Source organism: Mobula birostris, chromosome 14, assembly GCF_030028105.1.
Source record: "Mobula birostris isolate sMobBir1 chromosome 14, sMobBir1.hap1, whole genome shotgun sequence".
Classification (NCBI taxonomy): domain Eukaryota; kingdom Metazoa; phylum Chordata; class Chondrichthyes; order Myliobatiformes; family Myliobatidae; genus Mobula; species Mobula birostris.
The window spans coordinates 9,996,779-10,010,406 of record NC_092383.1 but is presented as its reverse complement, the minus strand read 5'-3'; the positions used below and the strand labels follow the sequence as shown (position 1 = coordinate 10,010,406).

Here is a 13,628-nt window from a genome sequence, read left to right as displayed (position 1 = left end):
AGGAATAGGACTAGGCCTCTGGTGAAAGACTGATTCTCTATTTCAGTACTTTGTTCCTGTTTTTTTTCATATTCCTCAATCACTTTGGCATTGAGAAATCTATCTGATTCTTTCCTATGCATTTATTAACTTGACCTCCTATGGGAGAGAATTCCTCAGATTCTACTCTCTGAATGAAGAAATTTCCATTGATCTCAGTTCCAAATGTCATAACCCATATCCAGAGGCTGTGATTGTTGGATCCAGAATGTTCAGCCATCGGGAACATCGTCCTTGTTTCTGGTCTCAGATAGTCCTAATTAAGTGTTATAGTCTTCCCTGTATTCCCCTTCTCATTCTTCTAAATTCTAGTGGGAGTAGATCAAATTGCTCCTCCTACATCATTCCTGCCATCTCTGGAATTAGTCCAATGAACCTTGGTTGATCTCTCTCCAGAACAAGAATGTCTTTGCCCAGATAAAAAAGATCAAAACCGCACACAAAACTGCAGGTGGGATCCATAATGCACCATATTCCATGAGTCAATCTTTTGTTAATTAAAATCTCATTTTGTTTTTAGCAATCCTCCAACACTGGTGGATTCCTAAAACCAAATCATCACCGCATCACTGGCACCAGCCTACCCACCGTCAAGGTCATTTATACAGAAAGGTACCAGGAAAAGGCCAGCAACATCTTGAAGGATCCCACTCATCCTGGTCAAGGACTTTTCCATCCCACTCCCATCAGAAGGCGGCGACGTAGCATCCATGCCAAGGCCACCAGACTTAAAAACGGTTACATTCCCCAAGCAGCAACACCTCCGCCCACTAACCCACCCAACAACCACCACTTCCTGTCAGTTACCTTATGTACAGATACTCCTGTGCCTAGCATCACTTTATGGACATATAATCAATCTATGTATATAAGCTATCTTATGTATATATATTTGTTGTATTTTATTATTATTATTGTGTTCTTATTGTGTTTTTCTTTCGGGTTGCATTGGATCCAGAGCAAATTATTTCATTCTCTTTTACACTTATATACTGGAAGAGACATTAAACAATTTTGAATCGTGAAACTTAAGTATCAATATTTAGAAGAGAAACTTCTTACAGACAGAACTAAGCAGTATTGACCATCAGCAACACAAGAGATTCTACAGATGTTGGAAATCTTGAGCAACATACTTAAAATGCTGAAAAAACTCAGCAGGTCAGGCAGCATTTATAGAATAAGCAGACGTTTCAGGCCAAGGCCCTTCATCCTTGAAATGTCGATTGTTTATTCCCCTCCTTAATGCTATCTAACCTGCTGAGTTCCTGCAGCATTTTGGGAGCATTGATTATCACCCAGTTTCTTTGAATATACAATATCAATACCCAGTGTCCATCATTCCTCTTACTTCAACTTCACAATGTGTGCCAGCATGTCCTGGTAGTAACGATGAGTATCTTCTCCAATCCTGTTCACACACGTTGGGCAGACTTAATCAGCTCAATTTCTCCAGAACTTCCTGCATCACTGGGTCTTAAGATGTCTCAAACTTCAGCACTTTGAAAACTGCTAAGAAATTAATTCTGGGTCTTTTATTTTCCAGATACAAGATCATCCACCATTAATTCTCTTGGTCAGAGGTAAGCTACACCAACTTTCTGTTTGTACATGGGATTTAGATTTGTTTTGCAGTTTCTTTAAGATTGAGATTAGCTTTATATTTTCTTTGTACATGGAAACATACAGTGAAATGCATCCTATGTGTCAAATCAAATCAGAGAGCAATTTTGGTTGGGATTTGGATAGTAGTTTCTATAAATCTCACTCCACTGGGCTCGATGAATCATGCTGTCATTCTGCATTTGATCAAATATATACGGAAAGCGAATTTGTATCATGGATATCACTCAAGTTCATGGTCAAGTTAAAGTTTAATCTTCATTTAACCATACACATATAAATAGGTAAATGAAATATCGTTCTTCTGGGGCTAAAGTGCAAAACAGTACAGATAGTGCATACGGCCACAAATTAATTTCAGCACAAATCCCCGAGTGACACAGCCTGAAGATTTATTGTTCATGGGATGCTGTCCTGGAGCCACGTTTCTACAAGAAAAAGTACGCAGCACTTTCTCATCTCATGCTGAGTCAGCAGCAGATGAAGGCAATACAGCTTGTCTTTTTGGGAGCGAACACAGGAGGTCAGCACCAATGGGAAAGACAGCCGTCAGGGGCCAGCCCCAAACCCAGCACAGATTACATCTCACCTGCCTTGCCTCTGTTCTCTCCCACATTGCCTTCGGTACCGCCTCGGGTGGCTGAACAGGCAACACTACAGTATGAGAGCCTGGTCTCTGAGGCCACACAGCTCCCCTGCTGTCTTGCCAATGAACCAGTGAACTGGACTTGCAACATTTTGTATTGCCAATGTCCAAGACAGTCTTGTGATTACTAGTAAAATGTTTTCAGACGAACATCTGCACCATTTGTTGGACCCGGAGAGGCCGCTGCGACCAAGCGTGCTGCTGTCTTACCAGAAGTGCAATCACTCACTTCCCGCAAGTTCTTTCTGAATGTTTGCTCATTTTTGCCCCTTTGCTCAAGCGTGCTCTCAGTTTTCTTCCAGGAGTACTCATTGAAGGTCCTGGCTTCCTGTAGCCTTGCTCAGCCTGGGACAAGAATCCTTTCATTCCTTCCATGTTTACCTATCTGCTGCCTCATTTATTTCCTTACCTCCACAAACACCTTTTTCTGGCACTCTTACCTCTCTGTATACGTTCCATGTCTCAACTCATCCAGCTCTTTGACCTACCAAATTATCCCTGTATTTGCCCAATACACAATGTAGAAATTTCTTAGTGAAGCTGGCATAAAGTGTCACTTGAAACAATTGTCTTTTCTCTCATTACACAGCATCTCAGAGGAGGATAATATCCAGTTGCCACAGAGTCCTACAAGAAAAGATTTGGAAGGAAAGAGCAGCACTAAAGTGTATCGGACTTTCAGCTACATTAAAAACAAAATGTCAAGTGGAAAGCACAAGAACAAGGTACGTTCTGAGAAGCTATCTTCATGGTTAGTTCCAGATCAGGATACAAACAAGCCCTATGTATTAGTTGGCCTAGAATCCTGTTGGGTGTCATTTCAATAACCCACCATGTAGGAGGGCCTTGGCAACTTCTGCAGAGCCAAGTCACTGTGTTCAGAGAAGATGGGGGGATGCACTTCATTGCACAAATTTGCTCTTGAGACAAGACCCTGAAAATTGCCTATCAAGATGGTGGTGAACGCTGCATGGTACAGCAGTAATCGTTTTACAAAACACCACCATGATGACCCTCTGCTGATGAACAAAAAGTCAGTATACAATTGCTACACAAGTTATTAGTGTGGTTAAGAAGGCATATGGCACTTTGGCCTTTATTATTCAGGGGACGGAGTTCAAGAGCCTCGAGGTAATGTTGCTGCTCTATAAAAGTGGTTAATCCATAGGTAGCGAATTGTGTTCGGTCTGGTCACCTCAATACTGGAAAGATGTGGAAACTTTCGAGAGGGTGCAGAAGAGATTTACCAGGAAACTGTATTAGAGACCTTGCTCTACAAGAAAAGCTCGAACTTTTCCCTTTGGAGTGAAAGAGAATTAGGATGATTTGACAGAGATGTACAAGATCATAAAAGGCATAGTTAGAGTGGACAGTCAGTGCTTTTTTTTTTACCAGGACAGAAATGGCTAATACGAGGGGGCATAATTTTAAGGTGATTGGAGGTAAGTATGGGGGGGGGGGGGGGGGAGGATGTCAAAGGTAAGTTCTTACACAGAGAGTGATAAAGTGCTGCCAGGAGTGGTGCTAGAGGCGGATACATTTGAGACATTTAAGAGATATTTAGATTGGCACATGAATTGGGAAATGGAGGACTCTGCAGGAGGGAATGGTAAGATTGATCTTGGAGTAGGTTAGCTGGTTGGTACAGTATAGTGGGCTGAAGTGCCTGTACTATGCTGTCATATTCTATGTTCAGTTCTGGTTTGTGGAGAAGGTTATAAAGGCGGAATTGTTCCCATGATATTATTGTCAACTTTGAATGTTGCAGGTAAGAAATGCAGCTGTAATAGAACTTGAGATTATATTCAAATATTATAGAGTTCTTTTTCAGTTATGACAGCTTTTTGATTCAAAGCTATGTCCACTATTATTGAGACTTGCTCATTTTGTTAATTAAAGTGAATAGTTGGCATGCTGGGATCTGAACTTCTTGTTCTGGGTTGTTGGTCTGGCCTCTGGAGTACTGACCAACTAGTTTGGCTCATGCCACAGTTCCCTCATGTTTTAAGATTTTGATATTTGCTTTATTTGTGACGTGTACATTCAAACATGTTGTTTTGTGTCAATGACCAACACAGTCCAAGTATCATGCTGGGGGCAGTCAAGTGACACCATGCTTCCAGCACCAACAGAGCATGCTCACAACTCACTGACCCCTCACCTACATGTCTTTGGAATGTGGGAGGAAACCGGAGCACTTGGATGAATCTCAGATAGTCATAAGGAAAACGTATTAACTCCTTACAAACAGCAGCAGGAATTGAGCCCCAATCAGTGATCACTGATCATTGAAATTTCGTATTCTCCAATGGACCAGCATTTCCCACATATATCAGTAATTCTGTCAGTAGTAAACCCTTGGATTTCCAGACAAAGTGCATAACCAAGAATGTAAACTATGAAAAGGTATTGATAAGCAGGGTGGTGAAGAAGACTTTTGGCATGCTGGCCTTCATCGGTCAGACGAGTATAGACATTGGGAAGTTAAAGTACAGGTTTCCCCTACTATCCGAATGTGGAGCATTCCTATGAAACCATTCGTAAGCTGAAATAGCGTAAAGCAAAGAAGCAATTACCATTAATTTATATGGAAAATTTTTTTGAGCATTCGCAGACCCAAAAAATAACCTACCAAATAGCACATAAAATCTAAAATAACACTAACATATAGTATAAACAGGAATGATATGATAAATACACAGCCGATATAAAGTAGAAATAATGTATGTGCAGTGTAGTTCCACTTAACAGAATCAGGAAGTTTGAGCCAAAATTGATTTGTCAAAAAAAAAATCGGCACATACACGCACGTCACGCATGCACACGTACACTCATTCGCACGTCACACATGCGCGCACAACTGCCCGTGCAAGGCTTCATGGTAGTCTTTCTTGGGGTAAACACGAGTTTAAAGCGAGCATCTTTTCTCGTAAAAGTGAAAATCGTCGTTCGGTTAACATAAACAGGTACTAATGTAGGTCTTTCATAAAAGCGAAATGTCGTAAAGAGAACGTTCAGAAAGCAGGGGATACCTGTATATGTACTATCATAATACGTATACAGTATACAACCTTGAGATTCATTTCTTGCAGACAGCAACAAAACGAGGAAACACCATAGAACCTGATTAGAGAAAAATCTCACACATCAAGAACATCAGCTGGGCAAGAAAAAGAACAAATCTTACAAACAAGTAACAGACAAAACATTAAACATCAAACCGTAGAATCCCCTAAAGTGCGTCTACAGTCACAAGCCGCTGAGGCGACTAAAGCCAGCACAAGAGTCAATAGCTGAAAACCTCGGTCAAATCACAGAAACAGTAAAGCGGGTTCAGCACTGAGAACAATAAACATCAAACAGCAGCCAAAAGTGAGTCCACAGCCATGAGCCATGAACCACCAAGGCGATTGAACCTTGTATCATGGGACCCAAGACTCCTGCACCTTCCGCCAACAGTAGCAAGAGAGAGACCAGTCAAATTGGGTTCTAAACACCTAATCATTTTCTGCTCTCATCCTCATCAATTTTAAACTTGCTGGGCACTTTAATCAGCACAGAATAATGGAGCTGACTACAGGTTCATATTCTGCCATTAGGAACAGCCATAACTGCACTCCACACCAAATCCCCCAGGGGATCATAGGAGCACCAAATCATTCAGTCAGTCCAAAAATTGCATTCTTGCAGCCGCAATTGATCCCAGTTTGGAAGAAAAAGGAGAAATATATTTAGAAGAAGAGTATCCAGTAGTTTCGTAAGCTGTCTGCAAGATGCTGTTGTTGGTCACTGGTCTTGCCAGATGTTGCAGTTAAGCTGAAGTTATCCAAGATGTTCGTGAGGCCACATTTGGCGTATTGTGTCAGTTTTGGTCACCTTGTACAGGAAATAAGTTATTAAGCTGGAAAACTTTCCTGAGTGTAGTAAAGATTTATTTGGTTGTTTCCAAGTCTTGAGACAAAGGAGTGGTTGGCCTGGCTAGGGTTTTATTGCTGGATCTTGTAGAAGTGAATGAGGGGCTCAGATAGGGTGAATGCATTGTCCTCTTCAAAGTGTGGGGAGTCAAGAACCAGATTTAAGTTGAGAGCTGTAAGTTTTAATACCAACTTGAAGGACAACTTTACACAGAATGTGGTACAGATGTAGAAAGAGCTGCAAGAGGAAGTGAGACAGGTCCAATAGCAACTTTTAAAAGACGGTTGGGCAACCACATGGATAGAAAATATTTAGGAGGATATGGGGCAAGTGGGACCAGCATGGATGAGCAATTAGGTTGGCATGGGCTGAAGGCCTGTTTCTGTGCTGTGTTACCTTTTGACTCTGAGGTAACTTCCTTTGACCTCTGCGTCATTAAGAACAAGAGCAGCAAACTAATAAGAATGCCGTTAATACAGGGTAACAAGGTCCCAGGATGCAAACGATCCAGGGGGTAAAGCAACACCCTCAGGTGGCAGGAAGACCACTGTCTACTAAGAAGTTGTAGAGGTGCTGGAGAAGGTTCATCAGTCGGCCAAATCATTTGGTTTTCAGAGCTGCAAATCAGCATGAGCTGCTTGTGTTTATACGGTGACTTACACTTTGTAATCAGAACCAACATTCTTTAGATTTGTTGTTTGATAATTAACTGTTGACTTAATAAATCACTTCTGTGTTTGTCTGTTTGAATAGGTGTTGCATTTTAACATGGAGCTGATAACTAATTAACTCATGCAAGTAGAATACCCATTGTATTGACTTCAAGCCAATATAGCAGCAGTTTCTACTTACACGCCCTTGTGTGTAGTTTTTCATTGATTATATTGTATTTCTCCTTTCTCCATTCTACTGTGGATACCTCCAAGAAAATGAACTTCAAGGTAGTATATGGTGACCTATACACACTTTGATAATAAATTTGCTTTGAACTTTGAACTTACACTGATTGAAAGCATAGAATAATAATTCTAATGTAATTGTTACAGGGTAGTGAAGAGCCCTTTCAGTTATAGTAAATGCAAGCAGGTTCTTTTCCACTGAGGTTGGGTGGGACTACAACTGGAAGTCATAGGTTAAGGGTGAAAGGTGAAAAGTTTAAGGGGGAACACACGGGATAACTTCTTCACTCAGAGGGTTTGAGAGTATGGAACAAGCTGTCTGCAGAAGTGGTGCATACAAGCTTAGTATTAGTAGTTTGGGTAGGTCCATGAATGGCGGGGGTAAGGAGGGCTATGGTCCTGGTGCAGGTCAATGGCAACAGGCATATTAAATGCTTCAGCATAGACTAGATGGACTGAAGGACCAGTTTTCTGTGCTGTGCAGTTTTTTCTTCCATGTTGCATTTTATATATGTTATTTTCCGAGGTGTCTTTATCCTGCACCACCTTCAATATTGTATGATTCAGTTCCTCATTTCAGTCTTAAAGGGAATTCTCTGAGCTGTGCCTTTGGAACCTGGACTCTTCTACTAATGGAAACATCCTCTCTACATTCATCCTTTCCGGGCTTTTTCTGGTTTAATTCAGACTTCCAGCATCTGCTGTCTGTTCACGTAGACTTCAGAGGAACCTGTGATCCCATCGAGAGAGGAAGTTTTAGCATTCCTGAAATAAGAACTAAAGCAGACTACTTTGGTATTCGTGCATTTGCTGTTCTTGGAATCTTGCTGTGTGTGTCTTTGCCTCCCAAGCAAGCATTTGCAATAATTCAGGGGCCGTAGGTGACTTTGAGGAATCCATATGTTACTGTATTTTCTTCTAGCCAAGAATTTAATCACATCATGCCAGCTGAAGGTGAGAGGGATAAGACGTAAAGGGTACTTGAGGGTTAGAACATAAAAGAGTACAGCCCAGGAACAGGCCATTCGGCCCACAATATTGTTCAAACCAGCTAAAATGCAAATTAAAACCACCCAAACACTGATCCCTCCTACCTACACCATGTCCATATCCCTCCATCTTCCTTATATCCATGTGCCTATCCAAACATCTCTTAAAAGCCTCTAATTTATTTGCCTCTACCACGGTATCAGGCAGCGCATTCCAGGCATCTACCCATCTCTGAGTAAAATAAAACTTACCTCTCACATCCCCCTTAAACTGACACCCGCTCATCTTTAATGTATGCCCTCTCGTACTAGACATTTCAACACTGGGAAACAGATACACTCTGTCCACTCTATCTGTGGTTCTCGTAATCATATAAACCTCTGTCAGATAACCCCTCAGCCTCCAGCACTCCAGAAAAACCAATCCAAGTTTACCCTTCCTCTCGTGATAATGTATTCCCATTAAACTTTTCACACATGGTGGGGAAAGGTTCATGGAACAAGCTGACAGGGAAATGGTGAAGGTAGGTATAATTACACCGTGTAAAAGGCATTTGGACAGGTTCATGGACAGGAAAGGTTTAGAGCAGGGGTTCCCAAACTTATTTTTATGCCTTGGACCTTTAAGCAAGGGGTCTGTGGACCCAGTTTGGGAGCCCCTGATTTAGAAGGATGTGGGCCAAATGCAGGAGCGTAGGACTTGCACAGCTAGGTGCCTTGGTCAATTTGGACCAAAAGGTCTCTTTCTATAATTGTATGACTGTGAATGAAAATCAGTTTTTCCCCATGAATAATTCATAGTTCTTGGGTTGCTTCACGTCACTCACTGAGAACCTGTGGAGCTGATGTGGTTTCCCCTCCAGGATTACATGGAATAATGTCACAGAGTAACTAAAAAATACAGCACAGAAAACTGGTCCTTCGGTCCTCCTAGTCCATGCTGAAGCATTTAATATGCCTGTTGCCATTGACCTGCACCAGGACCGTAGCCCTCCTTACCCCTCCCATTCATGGACCTACCCAAACTACTAATATCAAGCTTGTACACCACTTGTGCAGACAGCTTGTTCCATACTCTCACAACCCTCTGAGTGAAGAAGATTTCCCTTGTGTTCCCCTTAAACTTTTCACCTTTCGCCTTTAACCTATCACCTCCAGTTGTAGTCCCATCCAACCTCAATGGAAAAAAAAACCTGCTTGCGTTTACCCTATCTATACCCCTCATAACTTTGTGTACCTCAATCAAATTTCCCCTCAATCTTCTACGTTCCAAGGAATAAAGTCCTAACCTATTCAATCTTTCCCTATAAGTCAATCCCGACAATGGATGATTCTGTTTACTCTTCAGTATTCCTTAAGAAGCTCGGACCATGAAAATAATAAAAATAAATGCAGACGCTGGCACTCTGATAGGAAAACAAGCACATGATAGAGTCAACACACACAAAATGTTGAAAGAACCCAGCATCTATGAAAAGTCCTGATGAAGGGTCTTGGCCTGAAACGTCGACTGTGCCTCTTCCTATAGATACTGCCTGGCCTGCCGCGTTTCACCAGCATTTTGTGTGTGTTGCTTGAATTTCCAGCATCTGCAGATTTCCTCATGTTTGCATCTATGGAAAGGAGTACAGTTGACGTTTCAGGCCAAGACCCTTCAGCAGGGCTCGGCACAAAATGTCGACTGTACTCTTTTCCATCGATGCTGCCTGGCCTGCTGAGTTCCTCTAGCATTTTGTGTGTGTGTGTGTGTGTGTTGCTTGGATTTCCAGCATCTGCAGATTTTCTCCTGTTTGCGGCTGGAAACGGCCAGCAACATACGGGAAATGCTGGAGGAACTCAGCAGGTCAGGCAGCATCTATGGAGGAGAATAAACGGTAACATCTCGGGCCGAGTCCACGCATCAGTACTGGAAGCCAGAATGAGAAGGTGGTGAGAAGAGGAGGAGTGCATGATGGTAAGTGGTAGGTGAAACGAGTTGAGGTGGGAGGTGCATGGTTGCAGTATAGAGGTTGAAATGAGAAGCTGGGTGGTGAGAGGAGAGGAGTGAGGACATGGAAGAAAGGGAAGGAGGATGGAGATCAGAGGGAGGCAGAACAAGGTAAAACAATAACAATAAAGTGTAACAGCTAGAAGAAAGTGCCACGTAGGTAGACAACAAGGTGAAAGATCATAACGAGGTATATTGGGTGGTTGAGTTTGTTTTATCATTCTAGGGAACTTCGTCTTATTGCAGAAGGGTAGAACCTGTCCTTGCACCTGTTGGTGAGTGCTTTTGCCTGTGGGAGAGGGGAGAAGAGACAGTTGGCAAGGTGACTGGGGGCTTTAATTATGCTGGCTGCTCTACTGAGGTAGCAAGAGGTATAGGCAGAGATGCTTTGATGATAATAAATGAACCTTTGAATCAGAATCAGGTTTATTATCACCAGCATGTGTCATGAAATTTATTAACTTAGCAGCAGCATTAAATGCAATAAATGATAAATATTGAAAGAAAAAAATAAGTAAATCAATAAAAAAGATTAAATGTATATATTTATATTAAGTAGATTAAAAATAGTGCAAAAACAGAAACAATGTATTTTTTTAAAAGTGGGGTAGTGTTCATGGGTTCAATGTCCATATAGGAATTGTGTGGCAGAGGGGAAGAAGCTGTTCCTGAATCGCTGAGTGTGTACCTTCAGCAATCTGTACCTCCTACCTGATGGTAACAATGAGAAGAGGGCATGCCCTGGGTGATGGGGGTCCTTAATAGTGGATGTTGCCTTTCTGCGGCACCGCTCCTTGGAGATGTCTTGGATACTACAGAGGCTAGTGCCCAAGATGGAGCTGACTAATTTTACAGCCTTATAGCTTTGTTTGGTCTTCTGCAGTAGCCCCCACCCCCATACCAGACCGTGGTGCAGCCTGTCAGAATACTGTCCATGTTACATCTATAGTAGTTTGAGTGGTTTAGGTGACAAACCAGATCTCTTCAAACTCCTAATGAACTATAGCCACTGTCTTGCCTGATTTATCGCTGCATCAATATGTTGGGACCAGGTTAGATGTTTAGTAATCTTGACACATAGGAATTTGAAATATCTATCTCTCTCTCTCTATCTCTATCTCTCTCTCTATCTCTATCTCTCTCTCTCTATCTCTCTATCTCTCTATCTCTATCTCTATCTCTCTCTCTCTCTCTGTCTCTCTATCTCTATCTCTCTATCTCTATCTATCTCTATCTATCTCTATCTCTATCTCTCTCTATCTCTCTCTATCTCTCTCTATCTCTCTCTCTCTCTATCTCTCTCTATCTCTCTCTATCTCTCTCTATCTCTCTCTATCTCTCTCTATCTCTCTATCTCTATCTCTATCTCTCTCTCTCTCTACTTCTGATCCCTCTATGAGGATTGGTTCATGCTCACTTGTCTTACCCTTCCTGAAGCTGGTTTCTTTGATGTGCTGAGCTATACCAACAGCTCTCAGGAATGTCTTAAAGTCTTAACCCTGTGTTATGAAACTGTTCAGTGGTTGCCTAGTTGTCAAATGCCCCCAATCACAGAGTCTTGCCATCTTCAGAAGTTTTCTGATGACTCTGCCATAGTTGGATGCATCAGCAAGAGAGATGAGGCTGAGTTCAGGGCTACGGTAGGAAACTTTGTCACATGGTGTGAGCAGAATTAGCTGCAGCTTAATGTGAAAAAGACTAAGGAGCTGGTGGTAGACCTGACAAGGGCTAAGGCACCGGTGACCCCTGTTTCCATCTAGGGGGTCAGTGTGGATATGGTGAAGGATTACAAATACCTGGGGATACAAATTGACAGTAAGCTGGACTGCTCAAAGAACACTGAGGCTGTCTACAAGAAGGGTCAGAGCCATCTCTATTTCTTGAGGAGACTGAGGTCCTTTAACATCTGTCGGACGATGCTGAGAATGTTCTACGAGTCTGTGGTGGCCAGTGCGATCATGTTTGCTGTTGTGTGCTGGGGCAGCAGGCTGAGGGTAGCAGACACCAACAGAATCAACAAACTCATTCGTAAGGCCAGTGATGTTGTGGGGATGGAACTGGACTCTCTGACGGTGGTATCTGAAAAGAGGATGCTGTCCAAGTTGCATGCCATCTTGGACAATGTCTCCCATCCACTACATAATGTACTGGTTGGGCACAGGAGTATATTCAGCCAGAGACTCATTCCACCGAGATGCAACACAGAGCGTCATAGGAAGTCATTCCTGCCTGTGGCCATCAAACTTTACAACTCCTCCCTTGGAGGGTCAGACACCCTGAATAGGCTGGTCCTGGACTTATTTCCTGGCATAATTTACATATTATTATTTAATTATTTTTAGTTTTATATTGTTATATCTATCTCTATTCTTGGTTGATGCAACTGTGACGAAACCCAATTTCCCTGTTCATCCTTGAGGAGCTGGTGGCAAGGTGCCACCTTGAACCTCGGCAGTCCTCCTATAATACTGTCAGGGAGGCCTTATTATACCCAGTGATGATGAAGGAAAGGGTAAGTATTTACAAATCAGGATGGTGGGCAGCTTGGAGGGGAACGTGTAGGTAGTGATGATGACACCATCTGCAGGTCCTCCTCAGTGGTAGAGGAGATCCACGTCCTCATTATTGGGAGAGGTTGCTGTTTGCCAGCTCCTGCCAGAGTGGCCTGGGTGAATAAGTTTTTATTGTTTATTGAGATACAGTGTGGACCAGGCCCCCCACCCCCCCGGCCCCTCGAGCCACACCACCCAGTAACTGCTGATTTAATCCTAGCCTAATCACAGGGTCATTTACAACGTCCAATTAACCTACCAACCAGTACGTCTTTGGACTGTGGGAGGAAACCGGGGCTCCCGGAGGAAACCCATGCGGTCACAGGAAGAACGTGCAAACTCCTTACAGGCAATGGCGGGAATTGAACCCGGGTCACTGGTACTGTAAAGCGTTGTGCTGACCACTACGCCATGGGGTGGGGGGGGCAGATGGCAGGGGGATATCCAGGGTGGGGGGTGCGATGCCAATCAAATAGGATGCTTTGGGGGGACTTGAACTTGTTTCTATTACTGAAAGTGCATCCTTCTTCTTATTCAGTCATCATAGCTATTTAACAAGCTGCATTGAAAAATGCCCTTCTAAACAAAAGGGAATTGCACATTTATCAAACAAGAGTGTTTTGCGGAGTTATAAATTTAATTTCATTCAAAATGAAGGATGTGCAGTAATTTATCTGCTTGAAAGAATCATTAGGAAGGCACCAAAAATGCTTTAGGTCATAATGAGTGCAGGAATATTCGATTTGGCTTAATGCTTCTAAACAATTTACTATGTGAGCCCAAAAAGGCAGCCTCCCCCCTCAACCCCAACTTCCTCTGACTGAGAAGCACGTCATGGCAAATCGAGACAGCCAGCCCATTTCTCTTTTGCAACTAGCATGTTGAAAGAAGATTTCTCCTGATCCTAATTATGTCGTGGATGAGACTGTCTTTACCACAGATGAGTCCTTTCAAGATGGTAGGTGAACGGTTGATTCG

The 13,628-nt window shown here is 42.6% G+C and overlaps 1 protein-coding gene across 5 annotated transcripts in view; it reads left to right on the top strand.

Annotated features, from left to right (window-relative positions):
* Nucleotides 1-13,628, top strand: part of akap13 (A-kinase anchoring protein 13) — a 561,754-nt gene that overhangs the window by 417,998 nt on the left and 130,128 nt on the right. For all 5 annotated transcript variants that reach the window (XM_072278084.1, XM_072278087.1, XM_072278081.1 and 2 more), the window contains 2 exons: nucleotides 1,586-1,622; nucleotides 2,898-3,033. In XM_072278084.1, coding sequence (XP_072134185.1) covers nucleotides 1,586-1,622; nucleotides 2,898-3,033 — 173 coding nt within the window. The remainder of the gene's footprint in view (nucleotides 1-1,585; nucleotides 1,623-2,897; nucleotides 3,034-13,628) is intronic.